General features: G+C 53.5%; 1 protein-coding gene across 9 annotated transcripts in view; it reads right to left on the bottom strand.

Annotated features, from left to right (window-relative positions):
• The window catches only part of NCOA1 (nuclear receptor coactivator 1), a 179,517-nt gene that overhangs the window by 11,902 nt on the left and 150,546 nt on the right, over window positions 1-17,069 (bottom strand). For 7 of the 9 annotated variants that reach the window (XM_040597984.1, XM_040597988.1, XM_040597989.1 and 4 more), the window contains 7 exons: window positions 16,825-16,920; window positions 15,816-15,956; window positions 14,801-14,948; window positions 12,737-14,081; window positions 7,727-7,931; window positions 4,680-4,865; window positions 2,257-2,383 (listed from right to left, as the gene is read on the bottom strand). In XM_040597984.1, the coding sequence (XP_040453918.1) occupies window positions 2,257-2,383; window positions 4,680-4,865; window positions 7,727-7,931; window positions 12,737-14,081; window positions 14,801-14,948; window positions 15,816-15,956; window positions 16,825-16,920 (2,248 nt within the window). The remainder of the gene's footprint in view (window positions 1-2,256; window positions 2,384-4,679; window positions 4,866-7,726; window positions 7,932-12,736; window positions 14,082-14,800; window positions 14,949-15,815; window positions 15,957-16,824; window positions 16,921-17,069) is intronic. The other 2 variants (XM_040597986.1, XM_040597987.1) reach the window with 1 other exon arrangement.

Here is a 17,069-nt window from a genome sequence, read left to right as displayed (position 1 = left end):
TAGATGGAAATGTTTCGATTCCAGCAAGGTGCTACCAAGGCAGGTCTCACCCATGATGACACCTGCTCCATCAGACCTACAGTTACTGAAGGCACGAGAGAGAGCCGAACTGGGAACCAGCCTCTTCCAGCATGGCCTCTGCCGACCACCTCTGGCAGGACCCCCCGTGCCCAGAGACCCTAATTCAGGAAGAACAGAGGCTCACCAGGATGAACATCCCTCTACCTCTCATCCTGCTGTCATCTCATCGCCCTGGTCCATGTGTTGGCTCTACTGGTGGCTCCACCATGTGGGAAGCCCAGTCTTGCTGTAGAGAGCCAAAGGAGCCATGTGAAGTCCCAGCACGCAGCATGCTTTTCCTTCGACTTCTCCCTCGCTCGATGCTGAGAAAATAAAATACTACCTTGTAAAACCCTAACCAGGTTGCAATTTTAAAGTCTGGTTGAAACCATCACTCTCCAAAGGCAGGGACACGTGAGACTCGTTACCTCTGCATCTCACCAAGCTTTGGCCAAATGTCACTGCGCCACCGCTCTGCCCTTGTCTCCTGGCGCAGGGCTCTGCCCTGAAAACCACCTGAGGTATTCTTCTCCCCCGACGACTCATGCGGATGCTGCTGCCAAACACTTCCCTCCTTGATACCTGCACAGGTCCCAAGCCTTCCATGGCAGCCTGGGTCCTCACTCCACAATCCTGCTGCAAAGGGTGAGCCAGAAGAAAATACAGCTCCCTCCCTCCCAGCTGTGCTGGCTGGGGAGACGAGAATGTCTCCAGCCAGCCAGACTGACTCAGTGCTTGGAGCACAGGGCTGCTGAGTAAGGTAAGGTCATTTTTACCCCATAAGCAGTATTTTAAGGAACAGTCATAGCTTAAAACACAGATTGCTTTTTCCAGCAGCTCTGCCCTTTGCCAGGTGTGCCCCACGGATCTTATTCCAACAAAATAATGACACCAGCAAGGCTTAAAAGGGAAGTTACTTCCTTATGGCAAGGGCTCAGGCTGATGTAAATGCTCAGTTAAACGGGGATTTGTTTTATCTCCCAGCTCTTTCAAGCAACAAGAGGCAAAGTATTTCCCGCAGAAGTCCAAGATCCAGTTGCAGCAGTTGGAGACCACTCAGGCAACTCTCTCCTTGCAAGAGAGCTTTGAGAAATTAATCCAAATACAGTCCTGAGAAAAAGATGTTTGGCTACTGTCTTGCTCAAATACAATTCTTATGTGTGTCTTCTTCACGACTGGAAAAGAGAGGTTGTGCTCATCTGCTGAAGACCTTAATGAGCAGAGGGAATTCTGCCTCTCTGCAAAGCTGGGCTGGGCTTTGGCAAGAGGATTCATGCGCAGCTCATCAGTGCTGGCTCTTAAACCGGGTACCTGAAGGCTCCCTGGGCCAGGGGGAGGATTCACCTCCCATCCGCACCAAATCCATGAGCACTGCTGCCAGCGCCGCTGCCTCAGCGAAGACTTTGGGGTGCCCTTTGCCTGGCAGGGCACTGACTGCTGAGCTCCATCAGCAGGGCTTGCCACCCTTCTGACCTCCCGTTCCAAAATACCTGACCTACAGTCTCCTCCAACGTGTTTGTAACCAAGGAATGACGTTGTACTTTGGGCAGGTGATGACCCCTTGGCTGCTCCATGGGGCCTCGGCCCATACAAGATGGTGAGAGGACTGGAGGGGGTTATTTGGCCTCGGAGGAGCGGTAACAATCTGAGCTGAAGCCAAGCGTATGGGGGACTGCAAAGAGCTGCAATCACATGGAAACATAAAACTGTGCCATGGTTCTCCAGATCCTACCACTGCCCCTGGCGAGAAGGGATGCTAGAGAACACCGACCCAAATATTGGCACTGGCAAGGGACCAGTGGGGACTTGCAGCATCCTACGGATACACGGCATTATTCAGATGATGCAGCTTCAGCTACGGATACACCGCGTTATTCAGTTCCAGACATAGCCTGGACACCTACCCCTCAACACACCTTTCCTTATCCTACCCACATGCTTGTCCCTAGAGAGATAACAGATGTCACCTCTTGCATCGTAGCAACCTACACAACCCAGGTCCCAGCACTTCTTTGGTACCAGCAGCAACCACCGCCGCCTTACGGCAACGGGCAGCTGCGCTCGTCCCAGCACCTGTTGTCTTTCCAGGCAGGCAAGGAAGCAAGCACACATCTCCTTGAGCCAGGCAACTATTGCCAGAACGTCCCAACGTTCTCCTGGGAGAGGCTGGGAAGCCGTCAGCCCTGTGGTACTTACTCTTCGGGTTTATTCAGCGCGCCGCGATTCATGGCTGCCATGCTGTTATCCGTCCAGGGGATCTGCTCCCCCATTCCTGGCTGTCCAAACTGGTGATCCGGCACCCCCATCTCCAGCTCAGGCATTCCTGGGGGGAAAAGCAGGATGTGGGGAGGAAAGGTTAGTGTGTGGACATGACTCGGGTGCTCCCATGGGGAACGGGCAAGCTCAGAGCAACAGGATGCCAATGGTGTCCAAAAACATCCCTAAAAGCGATGCTAAGGATTCACCAGTTCTAGCTCTTTTCAACCCAACGTTCCAGATACCAAGTTTGGTTTCCTAACCAGTAATCATAAGCATCAAGTTCTGGGTGAAAATCTAGGCAGATACTGCACACACAGCAGATGTACATGACCCTGTGTACTCGCTATGTGCAAATGCTATTAAAAAGTTTCCCTTTTCAGCACATTTCTACCAAGAGTTTCATAATTTAGTCAAGTTAGAGGGTTTCTTCTTGAAGGCAAATTGTTACTACCAAAGATTTTAGCTTAAAAAATAGTCCACACCCATTAGCAACTTCTGCCTCTGTTTTGGAGAAAAGTTAATTTGCACAGGGAAAAAAGCCAACACAATTAAATTTAGTTGTAGCAGAACTTGGAGCCCAAGCCCAGGACAGAGAGATTTATGAGGCTGGAGACTTTACGTCATCCCATTTGAAACAGGAATTGGGACTGAAGATCAAACAGCATCGCAGCTGACCCAGCCCGTGGAGATCCAGGCAGATGGAAACTGGAGGGGTAAGTGCATTTCTGGCTGGGGTGGCATCTCTGCCACATCAGGAGGTGCTATCGGGGGTGGCTCCCATGCCAAAACCCCGGGGTTTCTAAGGCAAGTGCTGATGAAGGTGGATGCTAAAGATGAAAATCTCTCTTCTTTTAATAAACTCAGCTATGCTGATCATTTTCCCAACAAAATATATTACTTGCTTGCAAATAGCTGTGGTTACCCAGTGCACGGTGTCTTTGCTATTGTCACAAGGAGCCACCAGCTTCACATGCCACCCAGACCGTAGGGTTTTTTTCAAAAAACAAAAGGAAATAAGAGCCTGACAGGGAGGGAGGGGAGGAAGGTCCAGCTGAGGGATGCTCAGTATCCCAGTGCATGCACTGGTGCGGCGGCTCCTGCCAAGTGCTCCTCTATTTCTCAAAATTTCTTAAAAAAAGCCTCAAGGTTGCTTGGCAACAGGCAGATCCTGGTAGTGCCAGCCGGGGCGGCTCGTGGCACAGTCACGGTACAGCCCGTCCCCAATACTTCCTTGACTCGCTCAAGAACGGTCCCCAGGCTCACTGATGTGGCAGACTGCAGATGCTCCGAAGCACAGCATTATTTACTGGGGTGTGGGTGACCCCCATCGAGGCAGCCAGACCACGGGTACCAGGGCAGTATATATCAATATGACAGAGCCACAGCTGCTGTGACGATGCGCGGTGCGGGGCTGATTTCTGCCTCGCCTCCCAGGGGGGATGCGGGGGAGGATGAAAGCTATCATGCGATGCTCTCCTCCTCAAGAGAAGCTGCCCAAACCAAGACCTTCACGTGATCCAGAGGGACCAGCCGTGCGCAGGGCTACCCAGAGTTACAATGGGAACTGGCCGCATGCCTCCCGCATCCATAGGCTGGTGGGGAGCACGGTGGTCCCACCCCGCCAGCGAGGGCAGAGCTGTGCTCCAACGTGGACAGCATGTGAGAGGCAGGGATGATGCTCGTCTGGAGCCTGGCCACCATCAGAGGGGACAGCAGGTGAATCCAGCAGCTCTTCTAGTCCCACGCTACCATCATGAGGAGGTGAGATCTGAGTTATTTGCTTTCTGCACCTGCTGTCAAGCCGCTGCACAGTGCATGATGGCAAGCAAGGTCCCTCCTCCAGATCATGTTCAGCATTGCCTGGCACATCGAGGGAAGCATCCAGGGAAGCAGAAGAGGGCAGAGAAGCAGCATCCACAACCCCCCAGAGCCCAGGCTGCCGAAACGGCTCACGACGAGGTCTGTGGTGTTTCGCTGCTGGTGATTTCAGCAGCACAGAGGTGAGACTGTTGCTTCTGCCACTCCTCTCCCAACACACCATCCATGCTCCGGATCTCATGGAAATTAAACTTCACCCAGCGCCAGGGGAAGCTGAGCCACCATCACCCCCCGGGTGAGGGGATGCAGCTTCCTCCACCTGCCTCCCCAGGAACTGAGATGGACAGAAAGGTCTTTCTTTTACCTGAAACTATACTGACGGGAAAAGACAGAAAAGAATAAGCACAGCTTGTGAAAGCTGCTGGCGAACAGCACCTCTCCAGCTCCACCTGCAATGCCTCTTCTCCCATGGGACTCCCTGGAAAGCCTTAGCGTAACCTGGAGAAGGTGGAGAGCAGAGGATAGCCTGCAGCTGTACGTACCTGTGTCGGCTGGGAAGGGGTTTGGTGCGGTCACCGTGCCCCTGCCCTGCTGGGCTGGCCCACGGGTGTGCGGGCTGCTGCCGTTGCTCGCAGGGCACGGGACTGGCCTCAGCTGGGCTGGCTCCAGGGGGTCACAGAACTCAAATGGGGTGCGACCAGCCTGCACGCCCTGCCCGCTGCTCATCGCTAGAGAGTCATCAAATCACGGGGGAAAAAAGAAAGAAAGGAAAAAAAAAAAAAAGAAAGAAAAAAAGCGCATCAGCTCTCTTCCCAAGGCTCACTGCAAGTTCACCGGCACTCCGCAAAATCCTTGCCCTGCCCGGGAGGGAGCTGGTGTTGCTAAGTTTGGAGGGTGAGAAGGGGGTCGTGGTGGGATGTCACCTTGCCTAAACCTGAAGGCTCGGTCCCATGCGTGGCTTGGTCACCTGCAGCCACCCTGGGGGAGCCACCCTGGGCCAGCAGCTCCTGGGCAGCACCGTAGCTCCTGCATGCGGTGTCATGGTGTGTGAAGGTAACAGGATTAGGAGCCAGGCTGGCACCCAAAACCTAGTAGCTGGAGCTTAAAATAACCAGCTGGGCATAAAAATTATAAATAATCAGCTGGATGTAAGAAAGGCAGGGGGGATGGGGGTTGCATCCATCTAATATACAGACAGGGTTTGAATGCTGCTAAAAGGAGGACACCAAGACCACAGTGAATTACAGAAGCCAAAGTGCATCTCTCTCGCTCACTGTAGCCACATCAAACAGGCTCTGCTCCCCCCAGGCATGATGCTGGTGCAGGAGCTGTGCCCCCCGTGCACCTGGCAGCTAGAGGGGAGCCTCAGCACCGATGCTCCCCGTGCTGGCTTCCTGCCTGTTCGGCTCTCATCTGTCACCTGCTGGCTTTAAACCAATTAAAATGATGTCATTAGGCCTTGCACTGTTCTTGATTTTCATTTAGGTAAGCTTCTGCACGTTCAGCTGCAGTTTGCCATCAGGGAGCATGTCTCAAATGCTCACACTGACCTGAAATACGAATGGAAGAGGCAGACTTGCAAGCCGGTGGCCACCAGCTGTGGCTGTTGGCAACCCCTCTCCCAGCCAGCAGCACCTCTTAAGTCCTCGGGGACCTGCCAAGGGGTGCACCACTGCCACCCTGCACGAGTTAAACCCGATGTCAGCGCCTTCAGCAAGGCTCATGGTGGGTCTCCTCGGCGGTAACTGCTATTTTAGATGCTGTAACCCAGGAGGGCAGCAGTTGGCATTTCAAGCACTTGCCCTGCAGAGCCGGTGGCAGATGCGCTCACCTTCTAACTCTAACTTGGCTGCAGGATTCCCTTTCCTCTGAAGGCAGTGAGCCCCGCTCTTAATTATGCCAGAGTGTTACAAGTGTCCCTGCTACTCAAAGTATAAGCCTGGGACAAGTGGGTCCTTGGCAAGGAACTATTAGGCTTGAACGATAAGCTTAATGATGGATTCAGCATGGAGGTGATGGGTGAGACGGCCTACGGCTACAGCTACGGGGCCACCAGCTCCTTTTCACTTCCCAGACATCCCCCTGACCGAGGGGAGGCACAGCCTCCAGCCTCAACACATCCATCACTCACCACCCTTCCGGCATCATTCCCTTATCCCCTACCCCGCGCATCTTCTGTTAGCTGATACTCCCATTTATGAGACCACAAGCTCTTCCCTGCTGATTTATCGCAGGCAGGGAGACATTTCAGCCCATAGTACTTTGCTCCAGAGCCTGCTCACGGCTGGCAGAGGGGTTTTGGGGGGGTTAGAGACCTGCAAGCTGTTCTCAGTGGTGCAATGCTCCGCTGCCCTCAGACGGTCCCCCCTGACGGCCCAGCACCAATGCAGCCTCCCATGTGGGCTTCACCCCACTTCACGGCACCGTTCGGGCCACGCTCACACCACCACATTGCTTCTCCTTCTGCTGTGATGCTCCTACCCTTTTAAAGGCTTTGCTTCTGCAGCCCGAGTCCTCCAAAAATATCCCAGCCCTGCCTGCCAGAGCCACCTCATGGGCTTCTTGCTGGGCCGGAACCCAAAACCTCCTCATCTCCATTTGCTGAATAAGTAACAGGATGATTATCACTCCCTGTGTAGGATGTGGACCAGCAGCTAACTGGTTTATACTGGGCTGCTCGCTCTTATTCCCTTCTGCTCTAGAAGCTGCACTTCAGCATTCAAGACAGTGCAATTTGCAGCAGCAGTGATAAGTGGGATGTAACAGATAATTATATACATGAAAAATCCAAGTGCGGGGTGGGAAAAACCCCATGGGGCTGGGACCAGGTCTGGCACAGCACCCCAGGGATGCTGCGGTACCAAAGGGGACAAGCAGCTTGGGGCTGGCACAGGGATGTCCATCATGGCAAGCGAGTGGCATGGGCTCTGACTGAGCGCACTGTGATGGCAGCAGCCACTGGGTGCACTTATTTGAGTAAGTTTATGCTGCAATTTTTAAAAGCTTGCTTTCCCTATGGCAGGTGTGGGTGCTTTGCTGGGAACTCCTGTGCCTCTGCTACCACCCAGCCTGGGGAAGCCTCTGACCATCAGGTCCATACATGCTTTTGCTACAAAATACCCTCAATTTACTATTTGTCTGCAGGCTCCTTGAGGAGAGAAATCCTATTATTATCTTTTTTTAAGCGTTCACTTTGGAGAAAAATAAGATCTTTCTTTTGTTTGGTGCCTAGAAAAAGGTCCCGATGCTGCATCTGAGTGTATTATGTCTCAAACCCCTGTCTGGAAGTGATGGCGATGCTTTGACACCTCAACCACCTCTGGTCGAGCCTGCCTGCTCCCTTGTGACCAGGCACACATCTTGGAGGGACTGTGTCCCTCACATCACAGCTGTTTGCAGGGGGACCACGGGGCTCACCGCCACCAGCCTTGCACCAGACAGCAAAGCCCAGGTCCCCCAGAGCATCACCGCGGCTAGATCCAGGACAGTGGTACCCCATCCACCTGTAGCAGACCTGGTGATGGAGGAGGCCGTCCCCTCCCACGCCCTGGCAGGGACCCAGGTTGAGGGGTGAATGCTGGACACGTACGGTGAGTGGATGGACACGTACGGTTGAGTCCCGTGGGGGCTCTGGCAGTGGCGCTGGGCTGCAGGGGAGCTGCCAGCATCTCTGGTTTGACAGCAACGCTGGCCACACCGCTCTCACTTCTCTCTGGTCCACACAAGCCAGGCAGCTGAGCCGCCTTCTCCAACGAGGGCAGGAGCTGGTCCAGCTGCTCCAGTTCAGCAGCAAACTAAGGAAGGAGAGAAAAAAACCACAGGTGGGTGATTCAGCCCCAAACCAGCATCAGCGAGCCCGAGCGCTGTTTTCATACGCACACAGCCCCCCAGCACTGCTCCCCCTATCCCTTTGCTTGCTGGAACACCAAGCATCCTGCACGGATAGAGAACGAGCCCCACACCCCTCTGCCTGGCTAGATGCACACCTTGCGGGGACAAGGACTGTCCCCCCGCCACACATGGGTCCCCACCCTGGAGCGCAGTCCTTGGTGGCAGCTTTGAGATGCTCGCATGCCGCAATTAGCATAATTATTAACGGTATATATAACCTCCAGCTATTTAAAACGGGAGATAATTTGCTTTCTTAATATACATATGCTTATGCTGAAATTATAATAATAAAAAATGGTCTTTTCTAAGAAACAGAAGTGACTTTTTGGAACAAGCGTCCAAAACCAATGTGGGCCTTGGGCATGTAATTACCCTCAATGGGGCAGTAAAATATCATTCAGGTTTTCCTGCCTTCATCACGGCTAAGAGTAGAAGAATATATGTTTAGCCCGGGGACTCAAATAAATGGGAAAGTTACTGGAAAAGGGACTTGCACCAGTGGCTGTAATAGCGGCACTGTAAAGCAGCAGGTTGGGATTAAAGGGGCTGAGATAAATGAGCTTTGGCTAAAAAGAAAAATATCTCAAGGGAAGCTAAATGCTTTAAAATCTAAGGACGCACACTGCTTCCAGAAGTGCCGCCCCTCGGCGCTAGGGAAAGCCTGGCCATTAACATGGGGTAATTAACAGACAACTTGATAGCACTAGGGAAAATCTTTGCATTTGATGGAGGGAATGATGCTGCGGTCTGGAGAAGATGGGAGAAACCTGGCAGGAATTGGGATCCTGGCTTTGACAAGAGGCTCTGCCATCAAGCTGAGATGCGAGGCTGCAGCCAACAGCCCCTGCCTGTGATAAATAGCTGGGAGGCTGCTGGCTTTGGGCACCCCTGGGGTGCCTCTGCACCTCCCCGGCTGGCACAGTGGTGTTAAAGACCTCTCACCAAGGTGACAGCTTTGTCCATTGCCAGAAGAAATCATAGGAAGTTTCTCCCTAAATCCTAGCTGGAAATATTTCGTAGCCCAGACAAAATCCTCCAACAGGTGACAATCCCAGTTGCCGCTGCACCTGCTTCCAGTTTCACCTCCATGATGCACAGGTTGGTGTATCACGAGGACAAAACCCTGCAGGAAGCTCCACCTTGGGATGGACCCTCCACCAGTGGTGGCTTCATTGAAACCCCAAGCCCAGTCCAGCACCTGAGAGACCCATCGCCATGGCAGAATCTCCCTCTTGACCTTCACGGCTCTTTTTTCCCCTTTCCTACAGCCTCATGGTAGCACCTGGGTAGATGAGTTGGTATTTTAAATATACACGACAGGGCACATACTTGTTTTTCCTTTACAGTGGCATCTGGTGAATTAAATGATGTTTAGACAATGCTGCTGATGAAAAGTGCACTGCCACCAGCAGCCACCAATATTACAATTTACAATGGACTAACCGCTCTTTTTCATTTCCCCTGTATACTTCCCATAAAATCCTAACCCCAGAAACCTGAGAAGTAGAATATCCTCCTAAAGCCAGGCTCACAGAGAGAATTAAACACAGCAAATTCAACTCCTGCAGCAGACATTTGCACATCTCAACTCTTCCAGATAATGTAATTTCTCGACCAAGCAGAATTTCTTTAAAGCTCAAGTTTGCAAAGCAAAGAGAAGTGAAGCAAGTGGGAGACATCCACGATATAGCAGAACTCCATCTCCTCCTACAGGCAGGTCATTCTGGAGGCAGAAGGAGAAGAAGGGCACAGGAGCAGCTGTGGGCATCCAACATGGATGTTAAGCAGGGATAAAATGGGCGCTGTAAAATTCTTGCGTTGCCTGTTGGGTATGTGAAGAGGTTGGAGGATGGAGAGGTGGGAATGAAGGACACGTGGTGGGAGCAAGGTGCTTGTCAATTGTTTTCTGGAGCACCTGAACTTGCACCTGGAATCTGGGCCCGCTTTGAGTGTTTTATTTCTCCTCCTTGTCTAGAAAACACATGGTGCCGGAGGGCTGGAGCAGCTCAGGCCATCCAGTCTTGCTTGGAGAAGGCTCAGACCTCCACGACCTGCCTCTGTCCACAAATGTGTGAGAAAACCCATGGCACAAGGGACGGTGGCTCAGGGTGGCTGAATACTTCTGAACAGCTGCTTCTTCCCCCAACCTGCAGCTCCCGGCAGGTGCCAAACCCAGAGCCAACCAAAAGGCAAACCAAGGGACAGCATCCCACTTCTGCCCTTCGACCCTGGCCCAGCCAGCTCACAGGATGCCTCACGCATGGAATCAGCTTGGCAAGGAGGACGGAGCTGCTCCCAGGTGCACCCACCCAGTAAACAAGCGACATCTTTCACTAGATCAGGTGGCTCAAAGCCCCGTCCAACCTAACCTTGAAGATTTGCAGTGATGGGGCATCCATGACTTCTCTTTGGACTCCACCGTCCACTCATGGTGGAGCACTTCCAGGCTCAGAGAGTGCTGCCTGCTCCCCAGCATCACGCTCGAGGGCATCCTCATCCAGGATATAAGACAATCTGACCTGAAGAAACATTTCCTTTTCACCTAACTGAGGTTCAGCTCATGCCTTGAAGCACAAGGGTGAAAAGCCCTTCCAAAACCTTGCTTAATCTTTTCCTTCCATTTTTTTTTTAACTCTTGTAATTCCTGTTTGCTCCTTCCCAAGACTTACCCAAATATTTTTTGTTCTTACCCCATGAACAGGAGCTCTGAGCAAACCCAAGGTGCTTCCATAGCATAAATCTGCAAAGGAAATAATTCCTTCAAGGCTGAAGGCAAGCTGCAGAGCCTGCCCCACAACTCATATTGCTCCTAATTGACATTTTCATTCTTAAAATAATCACACATGAAACCAGAAATCTAGCAAGTGCTAGATTTTATTTGAAATGGCAGCTCCTCCTCCCCATGCCGCACCAAAGCAGTCTGTAACAGAAAACGTGTGGAAATGAAACTCCCGTCCTTAGCTGCTGAGCAGTGAAGGGCTGTTCACTCCTCAGAAAATGCATTTTAAGACTCCGCAAACTCTCTCCAGCCTCTTTTATTAACTCTTTGGAAGCACTCAGTACGGTCCAATGTATAATCCTAACGCTCCCCAGCTGCCCGGGGAGGGATACTTGGAACTGACAAGCCACAAAGGAGCCTAAAAAATGCTCAGCAGCTTCCAAGAGCACAGGAGAGAGGCATATAAACAATCCAGGCTCAAGCCATCCAAGCTCTGCGCGCCTGTTTGCGAGTAGAGCACCATTAGCTAGCACAGCCTTATTTAATTAATAGGGCTTTCCGCCCCCTCCGAAGGATAGAGTACCTGGAACCATCACTGATGGTCCGCAACGAGCCCGCCTGCATCCCCGGCTGGTGAGTGGCTCCTGCATGCAGACGTCTGGGAGACCAGGTGAGCAAAGCTCTTCCTGTGCCCCCGCGTTTGACCGCGTTTCGGCTACAAGTGCCCGTCCTGAACGTGCTGCCAGCTCTGTGAAAGCAGGCTGGGAGAGCCCGTGCAGCTCCTGGGAGGGTGCTGTGCCTCCTGCAGGAGTGCTGCGGTGGGGACCCGGCTCACCGGTGGGTACTGGTGGGTACCAGGTTCACTGCCCAACCTGCCATCGCCCACGTGCCTCCCGCAACGAGCACGCCCCGCCCTGGGTCTTCCCCATCCAGAGGCTCGTTAACCTCGATGGGATCTCAGATGGGAGGTGGGGGGGGAGATGCGCCATCCAGCAAGCAGATGACACCAGGAAAGTACATTACCGAGAGAGATAAGGAGTTTGATTCCCACTTGCCTATAGGATAACCCACCGCGACTCCCAAGACAACTGAGCCCTTAACCTTATTAAGAGACTTATTGTGCATTTGCCACTCCCGGCCCTCTGAGCGCCGTTATTCACCCCGTATCTCCGAAAGGCAGGCGCCTTACTTGCCGCAGCCGGTAAGCTGCCATCAGCCCCGCTCTTCATGTCAGCCGCTCTCTTCTCTTTGCTTAAAAAGGATTAAGCAGTCCTATCCATGTTACCATCTCCCCTGGCTTTCAAAAATAAGAAATCTCTTCTATTCATAGCTGCGTGTAATGAATATTTATACACCCAAATCTCTATTGCAGAGATCTGTCGCTGGATTATTCAATTTAATAATACTTTCGGGATAACTAAAAGGCCTGTATAATTGCTAATCTCAGCCAACAAGAGGGCGATGGATTGCAAATTCCCTGGGACACGAGCCCTGAATGCGCCCAGAGATGTGAGAATTAAGACTCTTTTTGCGTGGCAACATGCACCATAGCCTTCTCCTCACTCAAGCCCACCAGCTGCAGCGACGTCCTGCATTTCTTCCTCATTTTTACACACCTCGGTAAAAGTTTCTCTCTTTCCTTCCTACCATTGCCTTGAAGATCTGAGCAGACAGAACACGAAGCACCTGGACAAAAGCGGACAGCACCAGGGCTGGAGATGGCGACACCAGCAGTGGAGGAGGTGGCACCAGCACTGCAGAAGATGGCACCAGCAGTGGAGGAGGTGGCACCAGCACTGCGGAAGGTGGCATCAGTGCTGGAGAAGGTGGAGAAGAAGGCACAGAAGGTTGCAGCAGTTCTCTCCACACTTGTCCCAGTTCCACTGGCTTGCTGTGGAGGGAGCACGCCAGCAGGTTTGGGCTAAGTGCCCCCAGCACACAACTTGTCAAGAGCATCCCACCTTCGTGGATGCACATGGGTCAACTCACCTGGCCCTGCGTCTCCAGCTTGACCTCCTCCGCTGCAGGAGGTTTGGCGAGCGGCACCGGGGCTGTGTTACAAGGCTCCATCTGCTCCGTCTTCTCCACCTTCACCTTCACATCATCCAGGCTCAGCGCCGGGGCTGCAGCAAGCTCCTTCTCGTCTTTGTCCAGCAGATAGCGCAGGAGCTGGTGATCCTTGACATCCTTTTTCTTCAGTGCGTCCGGCTCCAGTTTGATGTCCGGGGTGCCCGGCAGCTGGCTCTGAGCCGTGGGGGTGGTGGCAGGGTTCGGCGCCGTCTCCTTCTTCTCGTGCTCCATGGCCAGGGTGGTGATATCGGAAGGGCTGCCCTCCTGAAGGAGTCTATGCAAGATCTTGTGCCGCTCGGTCAGTGAGCTATGGGAGGAAGGGCAGGTGCTGCTGGGAGGGTTGCCGGAGGCCAAGGTGCCGGCGGTGCCCGCGCAGGCTAATGAATCTTTGCAGCTCGTGTCCGCATCAGCGTGCCGAAGCTGCTGCTCCGCTGTGGTGGCCAAGAGCTGGACCAGCTTGTGGCTGGTGGCTTGGGAGCACTTGCTGTCCCCCTCTGAGAGCCTGTCGCTGGCGTGCAGCATGCCCGAGTCCAGCGGTTTTCCATCCCCCGAACCGCCATCCGACTGGATCATCTCGCTCAGGATGGAGGCGATCTCTTTGTTGTCCTTCGACTCTGCTTTCATTGGCTGCATGGCGAGGCGGCCAGGCGAGCTCTGGGAGCTGAGCTGTCTCAGCACGGGGGGTGGCGTGGAGTAGCCCACCGGCGTGCTGGGCCCTTCGGTCAGCCCCTGCATAGAGTTTATGGGGGCGCTGGGAAAGGGTCTGGTGCCACCGGTGCCACAGCCGCCCCCACTGCCACTGTTGGCCATGCCCACGGGGGAGTGCATGGTGGGCATGGTGGGTGAGAAGGGATTGCTGGGCACCCTGGGTCTGGGCACCAGCCCTGGGCTGACCCGATGCCTTGGAGACATGAACTGTGGTGGGGTGATCCCTGGACTATTCATGGGGGAGCTACTGAGGTTCAAAGTGTGGTTACTGTTCTGGGGACCAGCTTGTCCCTGGCTTAAGGCAACATTGGCTCCTATCTGGTTTCCAGGTGAACATCCAAAGCTGGTTTGGCTGGTGCTGGAGTTGCTGTTGTGGAGGCTGGCGCCTGGCTGCTGGTTCACGTTGGTGGCCAACATGCTGCCGTTGGAGGGAGGGATGGAGGGCGGCAGGGCCATGCCTTGCCCTGGGGAGATGCTGGGGTTCAGTGAGGGGCTGACCCGGGGAAGGGACATTGCGGAGTTAGTGTTCTCCTGGGGTGAGAGCATGCCATGATCCCTGTGGGAGATGAAAAGGAAAGGAAAAGTCACCAGAGGCTTTGCCTAAATCTTTATAGTGTCACCCAGGCAGCTCCTGCCCCCCCATCCATGCTCCAGAGCTCGGAAGCCTGGAGAGCAGCAGCTCGCAAGCTCTGGTGGTCTCAGCCTTCCTTGCTCCACCAGTGCTTCTGGATCTATTTTAGTAGCACGGATAGAGCGCAGCAGCTTCAGCAACTCCCCAGAAATGTGACGCTGCTCAGGATTGCAGCCGCTTACCGGCTAAACCCCAAAGGCATCACCTTCTCTGGGTCTTATGTTCCTACACAGCTGGAGGAGGACCAGGCTCCAACAGCATTCCTCACCGCCCCAACCCCCTCATGTTTCCCCAGAATGGCCCAGGTCCACAGCCTCACCTCTCCCTGTCCTGCCAGTCTGTCAGAGCCTCTCCCTCCCCAAGTATTTTAAGTTCTCCAGGGCAAGGCAGAAACGTGAAGCACGTCTATAAACCTCCACCTGAACTCCCCGGGCCACCACTTTGCAAAACCAGAATAATCAAGAGCAACAGAGCTGCCATCATGCTGGTTTTCAGCCTCAGATTCCCCAAAGGGATCACATCTCCGAACCAGCACCACAAAACACCAGTGGATCCTCCTTCCACCGCAGGGAACGGGCACTTTGATTCCTGGATTGCCCTCGCAGGCGCTGGCACAGCTCGGTAGCGGCGGGATGGGGACATACCTGTCGATGACGTGGATGCCCATGATGAAGGGCTGCATCTCTGGGCTGGAGGGGTAGCAGAGCTTACACTTGGTGTGGGCACTAAGCACCGTCCCGTCGCTCAGGGTGAATCGGTACGAGGGGCTGAAGGCCGTGCCACGTGTCATCACTGAAGGAGACAACCAGAAACACATCAGCCCCCTTTGAAACACAAGTCAGAACCTGCGCCACCTTATAAGCACCAGCGGGAGGATGGAGGGAGCTGAAGAGAAGGAGAACCTGCCTGGGACAACCACCTTCCCAGCAAACAAAACCACACGCTGCATGTTGGCTAACCCCATAGACCCAGAAAATAAGAGGGGTACACGTAACCGTGGGTGGCACAGAAATCCTCCCAGCTGCTTCTCCAGCTCTGAACCCATGTCCTGCAATGGGCAAATCTAAATCCATTTGGTGCCGTCCCTGAGGGCTCACAGCTTCCGAAGGGGCAATCACTCAAGCACCAGCATACAACATACAAGCTGATGAAGCCCAGCCAGCCTGGGAAGGTGCAGCAGGACGCTGCTGCTGCAACCCTGGCAGAATCACAGCTCTCCGGAGGCTGAGCGACCTCCTGCTCCTACGTTCCCGCCTTCCCCACATCCCTGTTGTAAGCATCCTCGCCAACACAGCAAAGATGCTCACAAAAGAGCCGACAGAGCAAAGATGCTCATGAATGAGCTTCTGCTGCTTCTGCTCAGACATTGAGGATGGTGTTTGCAGATAGCACAGGAAAAAAATTAAGATAATCCTATTTAGCTCCTATTTGCCTCAATTCTGTATTTCTTGAAAGGTGAGAGGGAATGTCATGGCTGGAGTAGCTCCTCCAGTGTTACTCAGCCCTCTCCTCTCTCTCTTTGGCACATTGTGATTATTGTTGCAGCGTTTGTTTTTCTGAAAAGCACCTATCCAGCAAGGAGGACCATGTCTCAGCTTCTCTTTGCAACTCCCGCTGCTCAGCAGGAGACTGCACCAGCTGGGAAGAGGAGTCCATTACCTTCTTGAAAGAGCTGCTTGGCATAAGATGGCTCTCTGCCCTGCGGCTGGAAGAAAGCGTAGATGCATTTCCGCACCAAATCCTCCCAGCCCGTCCTGCCAGCAGCTCTCAGGGAACTGGTGTCAATGGAGATGATTTTACCTGGGCGGAGAGAGAGAGAGAAGCCACGTTACTCAAGCACAGCATGAGAAGTCCCTCAGCACAAACAGGTCCATCAAGGTGGAAAATGAAGCCATGTCCTGTTTGGCGTCAGGCAGCAGTGGCAGGAGCACACAAGGACATGCTCCAAAAGAAGGTGGAAGTTCAATGAGTTTGCTCTGGAACATGTATCCATCTCTACATACACTTTGGCCAGCCGAAGCAGCCACGAAACCAAACAAAAGGCATTTCCATGCAATAGGATCCTTGCCCTCCGGAGCTGGGGTAGCCAGGCTGGACATGGCCTCACCTGGCGGGACACCCTGCCAGCAACCCTGCCCACACCCAGGGAGTCTACACCACGCAGGACCTGCTGCCTGCCTTCTCCCTCGATACGAAACACCAGGAGCTTTGCTGACTGTCTTACAGCTATGGGCAGGGAGCAGGGAGCAGAGAAAACATTCATCAAGGATTTTCAGGCTGCAGGGAAGTCCAGGATTATGATGAACTACCAGAAAGAAGGTCACCAGAATGACTAGAAAGCAATATTTGGCTGAGAACAAACCCTAGTATGAAAGGTGATGATTGTTTCACTCCCATCAATCAGCTCAATGGTCCCTGAATGCAAGGGAGCGGAGAGGAGCTGTGTGCGGGGCACGGGTCTGGTGTATTGGCTCAGGTGAGATGTAAACTCAGCTGAGGTGCCTCCACCCGAGGCGTCACCCACATCGGTCCTAGCAGTCAGCATGCAGTTTGAAAAGGACAGGCTGCTGCTCTTGCTATGGGGTCCCATACCGCCCCGCTGGCCTCTTCCCCCAGGGGGCAACAGCTCCTCCGGAGCCAGGACGCCCTGGCATCGTTGGGATGTTACCTGTGGTGTCTTGCTTGGTCACGAAGGATTCGGAAGGGGTGACAGCTGCCGGTCGAGGTAATCGCCTTGCAATGCATATTAGACACGACTGGAAATCTGCCCAAGTGGGAAAAGGAGAAGGAACCGACAATATGAAAATCAGTGTTACAACCACCACTTGCAATATTGAATTTCAATTAAAATTACCACTGCTGGGCTTGATTGCCACGTCCTGTCCTGGAAGTGTTTACCTTGAGCAGTCCTCC

This window comes from Falco naumanni, chromosome 6 (genome assembly GCF_017639655.2).
Source record: "Falco naumanni isolate bFalNau1 chromosome 6, bFalNau1.pat, whole genome shotgun sequence".
NCBI classification, from domain to species: domain Eukaryota; kingdom Metazoa; phylum Chordata; class Aves; order Falconiformes; family Falconidae; genus Falco; species Falco naumanni.
This window is presented reverse-complemented; position numbering and strand designations above follow the sequence as displayed.